This window comes from Salmo salar, chromosome 27 (genome assembly GCF_965601325.2).
Source record: "Salmo salar chromosome 27, fSalSal1, whole genome shotgun sequence".
Taxonomy (NCBI): Eukaryota; Metazoa; Chordata; class Actinopteri; order Salmoniformes; family Salmonidae; genus Salmo; species Salmo salar.
The window spans coordinates 29,974,578-29,996,907 of record NC_138317.1 but is presented as its reverse complement, the minus strand read 5'-3'; the positions used below and the strand labels follow the sequence as shown (position 1 = coordinate 29,996,907).

Below are 22,330 nucleotides of genomic sequence, written 5' to 3'. Positions count from 1 at the left end.
AAGAAGAGAGAAACAGTTCACTGTTTGAGGGGAACGAGTGAAGGTGTGTGGAGGATGGAAGGAGAGGTAAACAGACGGACAAAGGAAGAGAAAAAACAAGGCAAAGGGAGGGAGAAGCTGTCTTCACTGAGGACAGACAGTGAGAGGACAGAGAGGAGAGAGAGAGAGAAAGAGGAGAGAGACACCAAATAACGCATGCAGAACAGAATTAGGCCGATACTCGCTAATGATCAAAATCCAGAAAAGAGACGTTAAATTCTACAACCACCTAAAAGGAAACAATTCCCAAACCTTCCGAAGCCATCACCTACAGAGATATGAACATGGAGAAGAGTCTGCTAAGCAAGCTGGTCCTGGGGCTCTGCTCACATACACACCCCACAGAGCCACAGGACAGCAACACAATTAGACATAACCACATCATGAGAAAACAAAGAGATAATTACTTGACACATTGGAAAGAATTAACAAAAAAACGGATCAAACAAGAATGTTATTTGGCCCTAAACAGAGAGTACACAGTGGCAGAATACCTGACCACTGTGACTGACCCAAACTTAAGGAAAGTCTTGATTATGTACAGACTCAGTGAGCATAGCCTTGCTATTGAGAAAGGCCACCGTTGGCAGACCTAGCTCTCAAAAGAAGTCAGTCTATATGAGGTGGAAACTGAGCTGCTCTTCCTAACCTCCTGCCAAATGTATGACCATATTAGATACACTTATTTCCCTCAGATTACACAGACCCACAAAGAATTCAAAAGTAAATCACAATTTTGATAAACTCCCATAACTACTGGGTGAAATACCACAGTGTGCCACCACAGAAGCAAGATGTGTGACCTGTTATCACAAGAAAAGGTCATTGTAAATACCCATATTCATGTTTATTTATTTTATCTTTTGAAATGTCACTATTTGCACATCGTTACAACATTGTATTTAATACATAATATGATATTTGTAGTGTCTTTATTCTTTTGGAGTGTAATGTTTACTGTTCATTTTTTATTGTTTATTTCACTTTTGTTCATTATCTATTTCACTTGCTTTGGCATGCCAATAAAGCCCTAACATTGAAAATTGATTCGAGAGAGAGCGAGAGAAGGAAGGAAGAAGAAAGAGAGATATCCTACTTCTATTTGATGTTGTTTTACTTAATTAATCAACATCTTCTACACTCCCACAAACTCCCTGCTATCCCAATGTAAACACAAACAGCTGTCCTCAAAGTCTAAACGAGCAGCCCATTCATTATCGACTAACTCCTAAACCATCGATTTACTGGAGCCCAAGCCAATCCCACTGAGTAAAACGGCCTGTGATTGGCTAACCAAAGTTCAGTGGTGCGCATATAGCATTACTGAGGATGACTCTCCACGACTCAATAAGGGAATTGATTGGAGAATCGATTAGCTCTAATTGATTCATCCATGCTCGCTCCACTAGCGAGCAGCAGTGGTCAGTGATTCGATTGCTCTGCTCTAATTGAATCATCTGGACTAGTTCCATGCACTATATACGTCTCAATATGTTTTATCCTACTGAGGACGAATGATTGGATTTTAGGGGTGTCCAGTCCAGTCTATGACCTGATGAGGCAACTCTCTATTTCAGCCAAGCATTACAAAGACCATTAAACTAATCATTGCCTTAATGCAGACAATCAGGAAAGACAATTCTACCAGTGCAAAGATGGTCCGTGGCAGTGTAAGAAGAAACCTGTGGACTAGTGTAGCGATGCACTCACATACAGGAAAGCCACACTTTTAGCATCTCATAATCTGAATATAGAAATACCTGGTCCTCCAGGAAAGAAAAGGAAATCCAACCCTTTCTGTTTTAGCTACCCATAGATTAGAAGCCATCTCTGGGGAGGTAGGGGAGGAAGGGTGCCTATCAGTGGTTATATTATGGCCATGCATAATTCAAGCTTCCCTTTGAGGCCCATCTGTTAATGAAGGGAAGTCTCCCCCTGGTGGTGGAGGATATTGTTACACTGGTCCCCTGTGAAACGTTGGTCCCCTGTGAAAATTGAGGATACTGCCTAAGTTTGCTTCCTAAATGACACCCTATTCCCTATATAGTGCACTACTTTTGACCAGGCCTCATAGGGATATGGTAAAGTAGTGCACTAAATACAGAATAGGGTGCCTTTTAGTGCACTTCTTTTGGCACACAGAACAGCAATTTCCACAACGACAGAAGAAGAAGTGATGCATCATTTATGTAACCAGGCAGCGTGGCCAGAGGAAGTGTGTATCCAGGCAGCGCGGCCAGAAGAAGCGTGTATCCAGGCAGCGCGGCCAGAGGAAGCGTGTTTCCAGGCAGCGTGGCCAGAGGAAGCGTGTATCCAGGCAGCGCGGCCAGAGGAAGCGTGTATGCAGGCAGCATGGCCAGAGGAAGCGTGGAAGACAACTCTTTGTTTCAGCTCACTCACATAACAGTTGTCATCTACATCACAAGTCCCTCAGAGCTCATTAGCCTCCGATGCAACGTGGCGTAGCAGCATTTTCTAGCATTCAGCCATCAATCACAAGTCAGACGGACTAGCCGTATGCTAACGCTAGCTCCATTATGACTGACAACAGGGTACTCCCACACTGTCTGCCTCAGTCTTCAGCACGGACACATCACATATTGACGGTGTCTGCATCAACAGTAGGCTCCCTTGCAAAAGACTGAGGAGAGAGATCTAACGCCTATCATCTGTGGACGGTAGTAATTATATTTTGTATAAATGTTTTATTTATACACCAGCACCTACAGTACATCTTTATATTCATGATAACTCAAGAAACACTACCAATGTGTAGTGGGTTCACATATGTGTGTTGCTAGGAAGCCATTTTGAGCTACAAAACTAAAACATTGTGTTGTAGAAGTAAGGACTGACAAAAGTTAGCTGCCCTGAGTATTCAAGACAGAGAAATAGTTGAGAAAAGGTACTGCAGAATATCAAGTGTTCAACAGAACCATAGTGAAGACAATCACTACAAGGGTAGATGAGGGATGACCTGAGGAAGGACAGTCCTTGGCATCTGCCCTCCTGCATCTTAATCACACACACACACACACACACACACACACACACACACACACACACACACACACACACACACACACACACACACACACACACACACACACACACACACACACACACACACACACACACACACACACACACACACACACACACACACCACACACACACACACACACACACTCATTGGTCATTGGAGAGGTGGATGGGCAGTTGGGACCAGATGTCTTCACAGTGAGGAAAAGGCCCAGTACAGGGACCTCAACACACCCCTCCGCCTGTCCCCTCAGCCTCTCCCCTCCCTTAACATCTGTCGCTGTGAGGCTACTTCAGCATCTGGGCCTTGGTTTCCTGGCCAAGGTCACCACCCCCTCGCAGCTGCAGGGTATGACTCACATATGCACGCGCGTGCACACACACTTGGCCGATGTCATCACCCCTAACAGATGCAGACCACAAGATTACCAAGATATCCCAGAGAGAGTGGATATGACTCTCTGTGTGTGTGTGGCTGTATGTGTGTGGATGTGTGTGTGCATGCGTGCCCGTGTGTGTGTATTTGCGTGGGTACAAGTCTATAGTTGTGTCAGGATCTTACATCTCTAGTATACTCAGTGTATGTCCTACAAACTGCCCTACCACAGGGGTCTAGACCATAGCTGTTCTCTCTCTGTAGGAATCTGAGGTTCCAATGGAGAATCAGCATGTTGATTCTCAGCAGGAGACTTTCAACAAGGTCCTACTGACTTTGGATAGCTTCCTTACGTGTCTCCTCTCAACATCTCTTTGGAACACAACATTGATATGAGAGAGAGAGAGATAGAGAGAGAGAGACAGAGGAAGAGAGAGAGGAAGAGAGAGAGGAAGAGAGAGAGGAAGACAGACAGACAGACAGACAGACAGACAGACAGACAGACAGACAGACAGACAGACAGACAGACAGACAGACAGACAGACAGACAGACAGACAGACAGACAGACAGACAGACAGACAGACAGACAGACAGACAGACAGACAGACAGACAGACAGACAGACAGACAGACAGATAAAGAGAGAAAGACAGTGATAGGCTATGACACATCATTATCAGGCTATGCAACATCATTATCAGGCTATGAGACATCATTATCAGGCTATGAGACATCGTTATGAGGCTATGACACATCATTATCAGGCTATGTCACATCATTATCAGGCTATGATACATCATTATCAGGCTATGAGACATCATTATGAGGCTATGAGACATCGTTATGAGGCTATGAGACATCATTATCAGGCTATGAGACACTATCAGGCTATGAGACATTGTTATGAGGCGATGACACATCATTACCAGGCTATGAGACATCGCTATGAGGCTATGAGACATCATTATCAGGCTATGTCACATCATTATAAGGCTATGAGACATCGTTATGAGGCTATGACACATCATTATCAGGCTATGAGACATCGTTATGAGGCTATGAGACATCATTATCAGGCTATGAGACATCATTTTCAGGCTATGAGACATCATTATGAGGCTATGACACATCATTATCAGGTTATGTCACATCATTATAAGGCTATGAGACATCGTTATGAGGCTATGAGACATCATTATCAGGCTACGTCACATCATTATAAGGCTATGAGACATCGTTATGAGGCTATGACACATCATTATCAGGCTATAAGACATCATTATGAGGCTATGAGACATCATTATCAGGCTATGAGACATCATTATGAGGCTATGAGACATCGTTATGAGGCTATGCGACATCATTATCAGGCTATGAGACATTATCAGGCTATGAGACATCGTTATGAGGCTATGACACATCCTTATCAGGCTATGTCACATCATTATAAGGCTATGAGACATCGTTATGAGGCTATGAGACATCATTATCAGGCTATGTCACATCATTATAAGGCTATGAGACATCGTTATGAGGCTATGACACATCATTATCAGGCTATGAGACATCGTTATGAGGCTATGAGACATCATTATGAGGCTATGAGACATCATTATGAGGCTATGAGACATCGTTATGAGGCTATGAGACGTCATTATCAGGCTATGAGACATTATCAGGCTATGAGACATCGTTATGAGGCTATGACACATCATTATCAGGCTATGTCACATCATCATAAGGCTATGACACATCCTTATCAATCAATCAATGAAATTAATTTATAAAGCCCTTTTTACATCAGCCAATGTCACAAAGTGCTATACAGAAACCCAGCCTAAAACCCCAAACAGCAAGGATTGCAGATGGAGAAGTACGGTAGCTAGGAACAACTCCCTAGGTAGGAACCTAGGAAGAAACCTAGACACATCATTATCAGGCTGATTCACATCATTATCAGGCTGATTCACATCATTATCAGGCTGATACACTTCATTATCAGGCTGATTCACATCATTATCAGGCTGATCACATCATTATCAGGCTGATGCCCCATCATTATCAGGCTGATTCACATCATTATCAGGCAATGTCATAATAGGGCAATGACTGCTCCCCTACTACTTCTGAGCATTGGTTCTATAATTATTTATAGCACATTATAGCTGGTCTACATTGTAACTGGTGTATGTAGTTTTAGAACTAGTCTATGTACAAGGTTGGGGAGTAACGGAATACATGTATTGAATTGAAGAAGTTTAAGCTGCCTATCAACCATTGTTTTAGCTCCCGAGTGGCACAGCGGTCTAAGGCACTGCATCTCAGTGCAAGAGGCGTCACTGGAGTCCCTGGTTCGAATCCAGGCAGCATCACATTGGGAGTCCCATAGGGTGGCGTACAATTGGCCCAGAGTCGTCCGGGTTTGGCCGGGGTAGGCCATCATTGTAAATAAGAATTTGTTCTTAACTGACTTGCCTAGTTAAATAAAGGTTCAATTTGAAAAAAAATTCTGGACAGCCAGTGAAAAATGTGCTCCTGCAACAGCTGCATAGTGCAGATCCCAGCCTACAGAATAGAAGTTTGAGGGAGTACCTCCTTTCTAAACTCCTCCTTGGTATTGTGCTCCATACTGTCAAAAACAAGTTTAATTTAAGAAGACCACGAGGGAGGATTTTATTGCTCAATCTAATTTGTTCTGATAAAAAAAAAATCTTCCAAAGGCTTAATGGACACATGCTCAAACTCCCAAACCTTTGATAGAATTCAACAGTTTTGAGATATCAGTGTCACCACAAAAACATAAACAACAGAGGCATATGGCAGACATTTTTCACATGCAAGTAGCACTTTTCGGTAGTGCTCAAAGCATGCCATTACATGAGAGCAGCATTTATTTTTCAACCTGAAGCAATGAGCACAATCAGTCATCCATAACAATAAAATCATAAACAACAGAGTAGGCTAATAAGTCCTTAGATTTGGGTTATGCTCAGGTAAAACAATTTAGCTAATCTATATTTCCAAGACATGTTCTTCAAGATCAAGGGTTAAGGGATATCCCCTGCTCGCCTAGCGTAGTAGTGACTACCGAACAGCACCCTGACTCACCTATTGCTGCTCTTTTGACCCTATGATCACTCAGTTACACAGATGATGCCCCCTGGACTGTTTCAATAACACGGTATCTCATTTTGTTTACCTGTCGGCCCCAGCTTCGAACTCAGGTCCTGTATGTATCTAACTGACCCGCTCTGCCCATTCATTGCCATTTACCCGTTGTTGTCTTAGCTCTCCTGACCAACGCCTGTGATTGCTTTATGCATCTCTCTAATGTCAATATGCCTTGTCTACTGCTAGCTTGGCTAGTTTTTACTGTTTTATTTCACTGTAGAGCCTTCAATCTCGCCCAGAATGCCTTAGATAGCTCTTTCGTCCCACCCCACACACATTCGGAGACCTCACCTGGCTTAACTTGTCCCTCCAGAGATGAAACCTCTTTTATCGTCACTCAACGCCTTGGTTAACCTCCACTGTACTCATATCCTACCATACCCTTGTCTGTACATTATTCCTTGAATATATTCTACCTCACCCAGAAATCTGCTCCTTTATTCTGTCCCCAACACATTAGATGACCAGTTCTTATAGCCTTTAGCCGTTCCCTTATCCTACTCCTCCTCTGACCCTCTGGTGATGTAGAGGTTAACCCAGGCCCTGTAGCCCCTAGTTCCACTCCTATTACCCAGGCGCTATTATTTGTTGACTTCTGTAACCGTAAAAGCCTTGGTTTCATGCATGTTAACATCAGAAGCCTTTCCATCCCCAACTACAACATTTTCCACCAAGATAGAACTGCCAAAGGGATGGAGTTGCAATCTACTGCAGAGAGTTCTGTCATGCTATCCAGGTCTGTGGCCAAACAGTTCGAGTTTCTACTTTTAAAAATCCACCTTTCCAGAAAAAAGTCTCTCACTATTGTCGCTTGTTATAGACCCACCTCAGCCCTCAGCTGTGCCCTGGACACCATATGTGAATTAATTGCCCCCCATTTACCTTCAGAGTTGGTACTGTTAGGTGACCTAAACTGGGATGTGCTTAGCACCCCGGCTGTCCTACAATCTAAGCTAGATGCCCTCAATCTCACACAAATTATCATGGAACCTACCAGGTACAACCCTAAATCCGTAAACAGGGGCGCCCTCATAGATATCATCCTGATCAACCTGCCTTCTAAATACACCTCTGCTGTCTTCAACCAGGATCTCAGAAATCACTGCCTCATTGCCTGCGTCCGTAATGGGTCCGCGGTCAAACAACCACCCCTCATCACTGTCAAGCGCTCTCTAAAACACTTCAGCGAGCAGGCCTTTCTAAATGATCTAGCCCAGGTATACTGGAAGGATATTGACCTCATTCCGTCAGAAGAGGATGCCTGGTTATTCTTTAAAAGTGCTTGCCTCACCATCTTAAATAAGCATGCCCCATTCAAAAAATGTGGAACTAAGAACAAATATAGCCCTTGGTTCACTCCAGACCTGACTGCCCTTGACCAGCACAAAAACATCCTGTGGCATAAAGCATTAGCATCAAATAGCCCCAGCGATATGCAACTTTTCAGAGAAGTTAGGAACACAGGCAGTTAGGAAAGCAAAGGCTAGCTTTTTCAAACAGAAATTTGCATCCTGTAGCACAAACTCCAAAAAGTTCGGGGACACTGTAAAGTCCATGGACAGTAAGAGCACCCAACTGCCCACTGCACTGAGACTAGGAAACACTGTCAACACCGATAAATCTATGATAATCGAGAATTACATTAAAAAAAATTATACGGCTGGCCATGCTTTCCACCTGGCTACCCCTACCCCGGTCAACAGCTCTGCACCCCCCACAGCAACTTGCCCAAGCCTCCCCCATTTCTCCTTCACCCAAATCCAGATAGCTGATATTCTGAGAGAGCTGCAAAATCTGGACCCCTACAAATCAGCTGGGCTAGACAATCTGGACCCTCTCTTTCTAAAATTATCCGCCGCAATTGTTGCAACCCCAATACTAGCCTGTTCAACCTCTCTTTCGTATCGTCTGAGATCCCTAAAGATTGGAAAGTGGCCGCGGTCATTCAGTTGAGAACAAGTTCTCATTTACAACTGTGACCTGGCCAAGATAGACCAAAGCAGTGCGACACAAACAACACAGAGTTACACAAGGGACATTGGCTGGTCCTTGTGACATATTCGTCGCCAAACCCACTGGCTCCAGGTCATCTGTAAGTCTTTGCTAGGTAAAGCTCCGCCTTATCTCGGCTCACTGGTCACCATAGCAACACCCACCCATAGCACGCGCTCCAGCAGGGGTATTTCACTTGTCATCCCCAAAGTCATCCCCTCCTTTGGCCGCCTTTCCTTCCAGTTCTCTGCTGCCAGTGACTGTAACGAATTGCAAAAATCACTGAAGTTGGAGACTTATATCTCCCTCACTAACTTTAAGCGTCAGCTGTCAGAGCAGCTTAACGATCGCTGCAGCTGTACACAGCCCATCTGTAAATAGCCCATCCAACCAACTACCTACCTCATCCCCATATTTGATTTTGTTTTTCTGCTCTTTTGCACACCAGTATTTCTCATTGCACATCCTCATCTGCACATATATCACTCCAGTGTAAATTTCTAAAATGTAATTACTTTGCCACTATTGGACTATTTATTGTCTTACCTCCTTACTTCATTGGCACACACCGGGTAGAGATATTTTCTATTGTGTTATTGACTGTACGTTTATTTATCCCATGTGTAACTCTGTGTTGTTTGTGTCGCACTGCTTTGCTCTATCTTGGCCAGGTCGCAGTTGTAACTGAGAACTTGTTCTCAACTGGCCTACCTGGTTAAATAAAGGTGAGAAAAAAAATTAAGTGAATTGGAATGACTGAAAATCTGAAAGACGTTGGTTCTTAATGTAAAGATATAGCCTAATCATATCATTATCTGTAAATGAAAGCAATGGGTTAGAAGAAGCCTACTTAACCAACCCATAAAATAAAATGCAACATCCATTTATGACCAGCTATGTAAACTCTTACATTGATTTATCTTGCAATAGATCTTGTTTAACGGGTAATATTAATTTTTGTCTTCTTCTAATGCCTCTTGAGGGGAAAGTCATCTAAAAATAACTGAAAATAATCAGATTACGCTTCTGAGTTTGGGTAATCCAAAAGTTACGTTATTGAATGGCGCCGGAGGGGATGGCTGCCGTTTTATGGGCTCCTAACCAATTGTGCTAGTTTGTTCGCATTGTTTGTAACTTATTTTGTACATAATGTTGATGCTACTGTCTCTTATGACCAAAAAGAGCTTCTGGATATCAGAACATCGATTTCTCACCTCGAACTGGACAAAGATATTTTTATTAATGAGTCTGACACAAAGGATATAATATTGCGCCCAGACAAGGCCCAAATCCCTGTCACATGAAGAAAATAAGGAAATACAAGGGGCAGAGATCAGGGTGCCTTGTGAGAATTCGTAGGCGAGTGGTTAACTCACCTCTACCATCCGTTCTATTGGCCAACGTGCAATTACTGGAGAATAAACTGGATGAGCTCCGTTCAAGACTATCCTACCAATGGGACATTAAAAACGTTAATATCTTATGTTTCACCGAGTCGTGGCTGAACAACAACACTAGCTAGCACAGACTGGAATATGTTCTGGGATTCATTCAATGGCATTGAGGAGTATACCATCTCAGTCACCGGCATCATCAATAAGTGCATTGACAACGTCGTCCCCACAGTGACCGTACCTACATATCCCAACCAGAAGCCATGGATTACAGGCAACATCCACACCGAGCTAAAGGCTAGAGCTGCCGCTTTCAAGGAGCGGGACTCTAATCCGGAAAATGTATAAGAAATCCCGTAATGCCCACAGACCAACCACCAAACAGTCAAAGGGTCAATACAGGACTAAGATTGAATCCTACTACACGGGCTCTGACACTCGGACAACAAAGTGAATCCCAGCCGTGAGCTGCCCAGTGACGCAAGCCTACCAGAGGCTTAGTCCCCTCCTATACTCCCTGTTCACCCACAGCCTATAGGGAGGAGGTCAGAGACCTGGCAGTGTGGTGCCAGGACAACAACCTATCGATCAACATGAGCAAGACAAAGGAGATGAACGTGGACTACAGGAAAAGGAGGGCCGAACACGCCCCCATTAACATCGACGGGGCTGTAGTGGGCTGTTCGAAGTTCCTTGTTGTCCACATCACCAACAAACTATCATGGTCCAAACACACCAAGAAAGTCATGAAGAGGGCACGACAACACCTTTTCCCCCTCAGGAGACTGGAGATTTGGGATGGGTCCCCAGATCCTCAAAAAGTTATACAGGTACACCATCGATAGCATCCTGTCCAGTTGCATCACCACCTGGTATGGCAACTGCTCGGCATCCGACCGTAACATGGAACCCAAACCGGCTGTACGCATGCGTCATCGTGCATACATTTATTTTGTCCCCCACACCAAACGCGATCACGACACGCAGGTTAAAATATCAAAACAAACTCAACAAATTATATTAATTTGGGGACAGATCGAAAAGCATTAAACATGTATGGCAATTTAGCTAGCTAGCTTGCACATGCTAGCTAATTTGTCCTATTTAGCTAGCTTGCTGTTGCTAGCTAATTTGTCCTGGGATATAAACATTGAGTTGTTATTTTACCTGAAATGCACAAGGTCTTCTACTCCAACAATTAATCCACGCATAAAACGGTCAACCGAATTGTTTCTAGTCATCTCTCCTCCTTCCAGTCTTTTTCATCTTTGAACTTATATAGTGATTGGCATCTAAACTTTCATAGTATTACCACGACAACCGGCAAAACAGTTCGTCTTTCAATCACCCACGTAGGTATAACCAATGAGGAGACGGCACGTGGGTACCTGCTTCTATAAACCAATGAGGAGATGGGAGAGGCAGGACTTGCAGCGCGATCTGCGTCAGAAATAGGAATGACTTCTATTTTACCCCTTGGCAACGCAGACGCTCATTGGCGCGTGTGAGCAGTGTGGGTGCAATAATTGAATAACATAGATTTCTAAATGTATTTTGCAATGCTCGCGCACGTAACGTGTCCTGTCTGGTTAGCATGTAAGGCGCTACAGAGGGTGGTGCGTACAGCCTAGTACATTACTGGGACCATGCTTCCTGCCATCCAGGACCTACAGTATATACTATATATATATATATATACTCAGCGGTGTCAGAGGAAGGGCCAAAAAATTGTCAAAGACCCCAGTCACCCAAGTCATAGATAGTTCTCTCAGCTACCGCACGGCAAGCAGTACCGGAGCAATAAGTCTAGGTCCAAAAGGCCCTTGACAGCTTCTACACCAAAGCCATAAGATTGCTGAAAAATGTATCAAATGGCCACCCAGACTATTTGCATTTGTTTTTACACTGCTGCTACTCACTGTTTATTATCTATGCATAGTCACTTTACAGCTACCTGCATGTACATATTACTTTGACTAACCTGTACCCCCACACAATGAATCGGTACCGGTACCCCCTGTATATAGCCTCATTATTGTAATTTTATTGTGTAACTTTTACTTTAGTTTATTTAGTAAATATTTTCTTAACTATTATCTTAAAACTGCATTGTTGGTTTAGGGCTTGTAAGTAAGCATTTCACTGTAAGGTAATTACCTGTTGTATTCTGCGCATGTGACAAATAACATTCTATTTTATTTTACTGACTACAATTATGGACAGGTAATTACTAATGGATTACATTTAGAAAGTAACCTACCCAACCCTGTCTATGTAGGATTATAACCAGGCTATGTCATGTTATACTTACATTGAGCAGCGGGGACAGCTCCACCACTACCATGGGTTCACTGGGTTTGGGTTCTGGTCGGACCGTCACCGTCAGAATCTTCGAGTTGATCACAGCAGGGGCACTGAAAAAAAGAGAGAGAGAATGGAATGAGTCTGGTTAAAAATCACAAAAGAGCAAGTTTTCAGGGTTGAGTGGGGTGGAAAGGGTAAGGGGGATGTTGTGTGTGTGATCAAGCCTCAATAGTAGGAACATGGTACCCGCCTGACCCCCATGGAGCATTTGATGGCTTCTGAGGGTGCTCTCTTAAAGCTAATGAGACACAGAGCCTTAAACAAACTCACAGTCCTCAACATATTAGCATTCAACAGACGACAGACCCACAACTAGCCCCACGACACTACCATTGGCCTCTACACAGGCCCTAGTCTGCATCTCAAATGGCACCCTATAGGGCCCTGGTCAAAAGTAGTGCTCTACATTGGGAAAAGGGTGCTATTTGGGATGTAGACCCTAGTCAGCCACACATCGACAAGAGCCCTGACCTGGATAATAGCACCAGGACCCTGGAGAAACAACATATGGAGAAAGAGAATGAGAGGAGTGAGAGAGGGGATATACAGAGAGGTAACATTTAGGGAGAAAATAACCAATAGAGAGGGACAGTAGAAATAAAAGGGAGATGGTTCTCTTGTCATTGTTAACCTCTCTTGGGTAGTGGGCAGTATTTTCACATCTGGATGAAAAGCATGCCCAAAGTAAACTGCCTGTTAATCAGGCCCAGAAGCTAGGATATGCATATAATTGGTAGATTTGGATAGAAAAGACTCTAACGTTTCTAAAACTGTTAAAATAATGTCGGTGAGTATAACAGAACTGATATGGCAGGCGAAACCCCGAGGACAAACCATCCCCAAAAAATAAAAATTCAGCCTACCACTATTTTCAATGGCTGTCACTTTTATTATAAGGCGAAGACCTCCCAGATTGCAGTTCCTAGGGCTTCCACTAGATGTCAACAGTCTTTAGAAAGAGTTTCAGACTGTTTTTTTTTCAAATGAGCCAGAAATTGTAGTTTTTCTAGGTGGCTCCCATTTTGGCTGTAGTGTTTCCAAGCGCGTGAATGAGAATGTGTTCTTTGGTATTTTTCTCCGGTAGAGACAATAACGATTCTCCGTCTTAAATTGTATCATTTATTTACGTATTAGGGTACCTAAGGTTTGATTATGAACGTTGTTTGACTTGTTTGGAAAAGTTTATTAGTAACATTTGGGATTAATTTTGTATGCATTTTGATGGAGGGAAACTGGATGGATTATTGACTGAAGTGCGCCAGCTAAACTGAGTTTTTATGGATATAAAGAAGGATATTATCGAACAAAAGGACCATTTGTGATATAACTGGGACCTTTTGGAGTGCCAACAGAAGAAGATCATCAAAGCTAAGGCATTTATTATATGGCTATTTCTGACTTTCGTGTCGCACCTGCCTGGTTGAAATATGTTTTTCATGGTTTTGTATGCGGGGCGCTGTCCTCAGATAATCACATGGTGTGCTTTCGCCGTAAAGCCTTTTTGAAATCTGACACAGCGGCTGGATTAACAAGAAGTTAAGCTTTATTTTGATGTATTACACTTGTGATTTTATGAAAGTTAAAAATGTATAATTCTGTAGTTTGAATTTCGCGCTCTGCAATTGCATCGGATGTTGACCAGGTGGGACGCTACTGTCCATAAGAAGTTAATGGATATCATTACAGCTCTTTCGGACTTAAAGTCTATCATTCGGTAACTAATTTAGCACTAAAGTGCTAAATGAAACGATGAAATGCAGTAGGATGGTAAAAAGTAGTGCCCTATAAAGGGAAAAGGGTGCCATTTGTGATACAGACCTGATGATGGAATTGGAAGAGGAAGAACACTCACTTGGGGGCAGGTAGGATGACTCCTAAGGTCCGATACAGGATGGCGCCGATGACAAAATATGAAGTCTCTTTTTCTGTTTCTGAAAAACACAAACACAATACACATGTAACACTATACACAGCAGAGAACCTGTTGAGGTCGAAAGTTAAAAGTTCACCAACCAGCTGAGAAGAGCTGAGATTCAAAAGATAATGACATTTGGAGGTGTTCAGAAGTGAAATGATAAAAAGCTCTCTTGTGCTGAACTCAAAACTCCATCCAGACTTCGTCCTATCTCCTCATCCCCCATCTCTTCCCCTTTTCAACTCCCTCTTTCCTTCCTCTTTTCAGAACTTTTCTATCATTTTTGTTTGTTCTCTCCCTCCATACCCTTTTCACCTCTTCGTCCCTTTCAATAGGCCAAAGAGTCTCTTGCTTCCTCTGATTTCCCCCTCTCTTTCTCTCCCTTAATCCCTCTCTCCCCAGAGCAGTGTCTCTGAGAGAACAGCTGGCTCCCATAGAGAGGCAGTGTCCCTCTGTAAATGTCACCCTGTCTGGAGGGAGGGATAGAGGGAGGAAGAGGGGAGGGATGAAGGAGGAAGGGAAGGAAGGAAGGAAGGAAGGAAGGAAGGAAGGAAGGAAGGAAGGAAGGAAGGAAGGAAGGAAGGAAGGAAGGAAGGAAGGAAGGAAGGAAGGAAGGAAGGAAGGAAGGAAGGAAGGAAGGAAGGAAGGAAGGAAGGAAGGAAGGAAGGAAGGAAGGAAGGAAGGAGGGGGAGGGAGGGAGATAGCTCAGTCTGAGAGATGAGTCTCTCCACCTCTTTCTCCCTCCCTGGCCCCTTCAGCTGAGAAGAAGAGCAGAGAGATGGAGAGAGTAGAAAGGAGGATAAAGGATGGAATATGCTCTCATCAAGCACATGGGGTGAGTCATCCAAAATCTAAAGAGAGAGAGAGAGAGAGAGAGAGAGAGAGAGAGAGAGAGAGAGAGAGAGAAGATCAAAGTTGACAATGGAGAGCTGTCACTGTGATGGATCCTAATTGAAGGTTGTGTGCATGAACATGTAGATGAGATGCCCACTGCATTGTGGGTAAAAGCGTCTGGGTGGGAGCGAGGGTTGACAGTCCTACTACACTTGATCAGACCACAAACTCATTACCAGAGACGGATATACATTGCAAATTCTAATTACAAAATACAACTACAAAATACCTTAAAAAACGAATGTATCAAAATAAAATGTAAGATACTTTTGCTATTGTATTTCAAATACAAAAATACATTTGCAAGTTGCCAGCCGAACAGCAATAACATTCTCAGTAATGGTTATAGAAACATCTTACTTGCTATAATTGTGATATGTTGTTGTTTATCTACCTTAGTTTTTTTGTATTTTATTAGGATCCCCATTAGCTGTTGCAAAAGCAGCAGCTACTCTTCCTGGGGTCCACACAAAACATAAAACAGAATTACATAACATAGAACATCAATAGACAAGAACAGCTCAAAGACAGAACTACATAAAAAAATGTAAAGGCACACGTAGTCTACATATCAATCCACACACACAAACTCTCTAGGTCAAATAGGGGAGAGGCATTGTGCCGTGAAGTGTTGCTTTATCTGTTTTTTTATTTATCTGTTTTGTTATTTGAGCAATATGAGATGGAAGGCAGTTCCATACAATTGGGCTCAATGTAATACTGTACGCTTTCTTGAATTTGTTCTGGATTTGGGGACTGTGAAAAGACCCCTGGTGGCATGTGTGGTGGGATAAGTGTGTGTGTCAGAGCTGTGTGTAAGTTGACTATGCAAACAATTTGGGATTTTCAACACATTAACGTTTCTTATAAAAGAAGTGATGCAGTACATCTCTCCTCAACTCTTAGCCAAGAGAGACTGGCATGCATAGTATTTATATCAGCCCTCTGATTACAATTAAGGGCAAAACATGCCACTTTGTTCTGGGCCAGCTGCAGCTTAACTAGGTCTTTCCTTGCAGCACTCGACCACACGACTGGACAATAATCAAGATTAGACAAAACTACAGCCTGCAGCTAGGCCACTCCAGGACCTTAATGCGCTTTTTCTTGAGCCATTACTTTGTTGCCTTGGCCGTGTGTTTTGGGTCATTGTCATGCTGGAATACCCATCCACGACCCATTTTCAATGCCCTGGCTGAGGGAAGGAGGTTCTCACCCAAGATTTGATGGTACATGGCCCCGTCCATCGTCCCTTTAATGCGGTGAAGTTGTCCTGTCCCCTTAGCAGAAAAACACCCCCAAAGCATAATGTTTCCACCTCCATGTTTGACGGTGGGGATGGTGTTCTGGGGTTATAGGCAGCATTCCTCCTCCTCCAAACACGGCGAGTTGAGTTGATGCCAAAGAGCTCCATTTTGGTCTCATCTGACCACAACACTATCACCCTGTTGTCCTCTGAGTCATTCAGATGTTCATTGGCAAACTTCAGACGGGCATGTATATGTGCTTTCTTGAGCAGGGGGACCTTGCGGGCGCTGCAGGATTTCAGTCCTTCACGGCGTAGTGTGTTACCAATTGTTTTCTTGGTGACTATGGTCCCAGCTGCCTTGAGATCATTGACAAGATCCTCCCGTGTAGTTCTGGGCTGATTCCTCACCGTTCTCATGATCATTGCAACTCCACGAGGTGAGATCTTGCATGGAGCCCAAGGCCGAGGGAGATTGACAGTTCTTTTGTGTTTCTTCCATTTGCGAATAATCGCACCAACTGTTGTCACCTTCTCACCAAGCTGCTTGGCGATGGTCTTGTAGCCCATTCCAGCCTTGTGTAGGTCTACAATCTTGTCCCTGACATCCTTGGAGAGCTATTTGGTCTTGGCCATTTGTAAGTCGCTCTGGATAAGAGCGTCTGCTAAATTACTTAAATGTAAATGTAAATGTAAATGTAAATGGCCATGGTGGAGAGTTTGGAATGTGATTGATTGATTGCGTCTGTGGACAGGTGTCTTTTATACAGGTAACAAACTGAGATTAGGAGCACTCCCTTTAAGTATGTGCCCCTAATCTCAGCTCGTTACCTGTATAAAAGACAACTGAGAGCCAGAAATCTTTCTGATTGAGAGGGGGTCAAATACTTATTTCCCTCATTAAAATGCAAATCAATTTATAACATTTTTGACATGTGTTTTTCTGGATTTTTTTGGTTGTTAGATATTCTGTCTCTCACTGTTCAAATAAACAAACCATTCAAATTATAGACTGATCATTTCTTTGTCAGTGGGCAAACGTACAAAATCAGCAGGGGATCAAATACTTTTTTCCCTCTGTCTATGTGAAAATGAACAACTGCAAAGCACATTGGGTATTGTCATAGGCCTTGTTTCGGGGCGGAGCTCATTAGAGTAATACTTTTTACATCTACATCTACATTTAGGTTACTTAGCAGACACTTATCACACCATAGTGCCATCACACTTTTGATACCAATGTAGGGTGAAAGGGGGCTACAAAACTGTGAACCGCAGTAGCAATACAAGGATATAACATTCACAAAAGAGACCGGAATGCCAATGGGGGAGGTGTTGCTGTATACCAAGGTGTTTACAAACCCTACAGGAACTACAGTATATCATCCAAATGTACTGATCACATTTTTACAGGAACTGTAGAACTTTGTTCTAAGGCTGTATTCATAACCATTGGATGCAGTGATCACACTATACTGTAATGGCTACAACCTGGAAAGCCAAGGTTCTAAAAGCTGGGCCTAAAATAGTGTATAAGAAATCATACAAAAGATTTTGCTGTGACTCTTACGTGGATGATGTTAAACATATTTGTCTGATGTGATTCATAAGGACCATCCAGACACTGCTCTTGCTTTTTTTTTTCTTTTTCTTCCAATTATTTCTGAACATGCACCTGTTAAGAAACGGATTGTAAGAACTATTAAGGATCCATGGATTGATGAGGAATTGAAAAACTGTATGGTTGAAAGAGATGGGCAAAAGGAGTGGCTAATAAGTCTGGCTGCACATCTGACTAACTGAATTACTGCAAATTGAGAAATGATGTGACTAAATTCAACAAAAAGAAGAAGAAAATGTACCAGGAAGCCAAGATCAATGGGAAAAACTACTTTGGAGTACTTTAAATGAAATTATGGGCAGAAAGACAAATTCTACTCCTTCTTGAACGAAGCAGATGTATAATTCATCACAATACCATTTGATGATGCCAATTATTTTTATGATTACTTCCTTGGCAAAGTGGGCAAAGTTAGGCAGGAAATGCCAACAATGAACAGTGAGCCATTGCATTCATGCAACAACCAAAAAAGCATTCTAATTTAGAATGTTGTTATTATTGTTATCGATCAATAATGGCAAACCTCTTGGCATTGAGAATTTAGATTGGATAGCTACTGAGGATGGTAGCTGACTCTATAGCAACTCCTATCTGTCATATTTTTAATCTGAGCCTAGAGGAAAGTGTTTGTCCTCAGGCCAAAGTCATTCCGCTGTCACATCCTGACCCTTGTAAGAGGTCATTTTCCATAGTAGTGTGGTCAGGGTGTGACAGGTGGGTGTTTTGGGTGGTTTTGGTTCTCTCTTTCTATGTGGGGTTTTCTAGATTTCTATGTTTTGGCCAGGTATGGTTTCCAATCAGAGGCAGCTGGAAGCCATACTTAGGCAGCCTGTTTTTCATGTGTGGATGTGGGTAGTTGTTTTCCGTTTTGTCAAGTGTACCTTACGGAACTGTTGTCGGTCATTTGTTGTTTTGTTGAAGTGTTTTTTTCATTAAAGAAAAGAATGAGCACTATACACGCTGCGCCTTGGTCTCCTTTAGACGACCCTTGTTACATCCGCTACCCAAGAATGGTAAAGAGGCCTTTACTGGTTCTAACAGCCAACCTATCAGCTGCTGCCAGCTCTTAGCAAACTGTTGTAAAAAATGTTGTTTGACCAAATACAATCCAGTTTCCCTGTAAACAAATGAACAGAGTTTCAGCATACTTATAGAGAAGCGCATTCATCTCAACACTGACACAAAACTCCACAAAGCAAGTCCTGCGGGCTCTAGTTTTATCTTATCTTGTTTATTGTCTAGTCACATGGTCAAGTGCTGCAAAGAAGGACCTAGTTAAGCTGCAGCTGGCCCAGAACACAGTGGCACATTTTTCTCTTCATTGTAACCAAAGGGTGAATATCAATACTATGTATGCTAGTCTCTCTTGGCTAAGAGTTGAGGCAAGACTGACTGCATCACTTCTTGTTTTTGTAAGAAACATTAATGTGCTGGAAATTCCAAATTGTTTGCATAGTCAACTCATACACAGCACTGACACACACACTTACCAGACCAGACATGCCACCAAGGGTCTTTTCACAGTCCCCAGGGTCTAGAAAAAATTGAAGTTAACATACAATATTATATAGAGCCATAATTGCATGGAACTCCCTTCCATCTCATATAACTCAAGTTAACTGCAAACCTGGTTTCAAAAAACAAATAAAGCAACACCTCACGGCCCAACGTCTCCCCCTGTGACCTACTTTTTGTCGTATGTACTGACAAGTATGTGTAACCAATAGATACACACACATACACAGAACAAGAGAGACGAAAATATGTAAATAAAACACGTATTTTAAATACATGTAACAGAAATAGTGCCCATCTATGCTCATTACAGACAACCTGATTGAGACCAGGAGACCATTTTGTCGCACAAACTTTAATAAATACATTTTCCACAAACAGAATGTGGTCACCCCGTTCTTGTTAAAGCGTTTAAATCGGTGTCGGCTAACCGTTAGCCGCTAACTGAAATGGGAAATCACTAAAAGTGATCTTGAGACGGGCATCTGTATTAAATGAAAGGATATCCAGATTGAGATAAAGCACCAAGCATCCATGAAAGCCAGTTAAATCTAAAGATATGGCCGACATGCGATTGAGATCCATTGCAGCTGTAAGTTAAGTGTAAGTCAAGGGTCAACTGTTGCATGGGTTGTGTTATGTGTAGAAATGAATAAACCATGTTATGTATCCATTTCTTTATTACACCCTGAACTTCTGGGCTGTCATTGGATCATTATCTTTTATGAGGTTGAATGTGTGTGTGTGTGTGTGTACTGTATGTGTGAGTGTGAGCTAGTACACGGCTCTATGTGGTTATCTGTATGTATATGTGTGTCTTAGCCTCTCTATATATCTAGGTCAGTGTCATCCTATGGATCAGTGAACAAGGCTGGTCTTGGGCTGTGGAGCAAGTCATGAGCCTATCATAGGCCAGTGTGTGTGTGTGCGTGTGTGCGTGAGTGATTGTGCGTGTGTGTGCATGCATGTGTGTGCATATGTGTGTGTGTGCATGTGTCCGCACTTGCACTCTGTCTGTGCTACAGCAAGTCTTGAGCTATTGAGCCTATCAGTGGGACAGTCTGTGGGAGAATGGCTTTGATAACAGGTGTAATGACCAAACACGTTGATAAACATCCGAGCACTGGTCACAATGAGCTCTCTGCATGGCCACTCTGACCTCTCATCAGCAGCGTCATTCTCTTGCCATCACCCTGACTATACAGGATGAGACAGAGGGAGAGAAAGGCCCTGTCAGAGAGGGGGGAGGCAGAGAGAGATAGAGAAAGTGATAGAGATAGAGAAAGGGAAGGAGAGAGAGATATAGATGGTGAGAGGGGAAGACAAATAGAGAGAGATGGAGAGTGAAAGAGCAAGCGGGTGAGAGAGAGAGAGAGAGAGAGGAGCTGTGTCCTCAGAGCCAGACAGAGACCCCAGACACTGCTGACACCATTGTAACCTTTCATGGTGATGGCAAGAGGCACACATGAAGTCAGTGTGTGCATGTGTGTGTGTGCGTGTGTGTGTGCGTGTAATTTCCTGTGGGGCCTTTGTTATTCTGAGGGGGCAGAGGTCAGGATCAGAAACAGAGATATACTCATCTCTTTCTCTATCTCTCTATTTATCTGTCTCTATCCACTTTTACCCCAATTCCTCCCCCAAATCTTTGCTTTCCCCCTGTGTCTACAGGGAATACCATCGATCACCACATTCTTTTGGAGAGATTGGAAACCCAAATTGGTCTACACGGACAAGTTCTGGCCTGGTTTAGATCTTATCTGTCGGAAAGATATCAGTTTGTCTCTGTGGATGGTTTGTCCTCTGACAAATCAACTGTACATTTCAGTGTTCCTCAAGGTTCCGTTTTAGGACCTCTATTGTTTTCACTATATATTTTACCTCTTGGTGACGTCATTCGGAAACATAATGTTAACTGCTATGGGGATGATACACAGCTGTACATTTCGATGAAACATGGTGAAGCCTGTGTTTCAGACATAAGGAAGTGGATGGCTGCAAATGTTTTACTTTTAAACTCGGACAAAACAGAGATGCTAGTTCTAGGTCCCAAGAAGCAAAAAGATCTTCTGTTGGATCTGACAATCCATCTTGATGGTTGTACTGTCGTCTCAAACAAAACTGTAAAGGACCTCGGCGTTACTCTGGACCCTGATCTCTCTTTTGACGAACATATCAAGACTGTTTCAAGGACAGCTTTTTTCCATCTACGTAACATTGCAAAAATCTGAAACTTTCTGTCCAAAAATGATGCAGAAAAATGAATCCATGCTTTTGTCACTTCTAGGTTAGACTACTGCAATGCTCTCCTTTCTACCCGGATAAAGCTCTAAATAAACTCTACCCGGATAAAGCACTAAATAAACTTCAGTTAGTGCTAAACACAGCTGCTAGAATCTTGACAAGAAGCAAAATGTTTGATCATGTTACTCCAGTGCTAGCCTCCCTACACTGGCTTCCTGTTAAGGCTAGGGCTGATTTCAAGTTTTTACTGCTAACCTACAAAGCATTACATGGGCTTGCTCCTACCTATCTCTCCGATATGGTCCTGCCGTACCTACACATATGCTACGGTCACAAGACGCAGGCCACCTTATTGTATCTAGAACTTCTAACCAAACATCTGGAGGCAGGGCTTTATCCTATAGAGCTCCATTTTTATGGAATGGTCTGCCTATCTATGTGAGAGACGCAGACTCAGTCTCGACCTTTAAGTCTTTATTGAAGACTCATCTCTTCAGTAGGTCCTATGATTGCGTGTAGT

The 22,330-nt window shown here is 42.9% G+C and overlaps 1 protein-coding gene across 7 annotated transcripts in view; it reads right to left on the bottom strand.

The window, feature by feature from the left end:
- LOC106588837 (adhesion G protein-coupled receptor B2) overlaps positions 1 to 22,330 on the bottom strand; it is a 499,757-nt gene that overhangs the window by 133,441 nt on the left and 343,986 nt on the right. For all 7 annotated transcript variants that reach the window (XM_082970202.1, XM_045709852.2, XM_045709853.2 and 4 more), the window contains exons 13-14: positions 14,231 to 14,309; positions 12,326 to 12,428 (exon numbers count right to left, since the gene is read on the bottom strand). In XM_082970202.1, the coding sequence (XP_082826328.1) occupies positions 12,326 to 12,428; positions 14,231 to 14,309 (182 nt within the window). The remainder of the gene's footprint in view (positions 1 to 12,325; positions 12,429 to 14,230; positions 14,310 to 22,330) is intronic.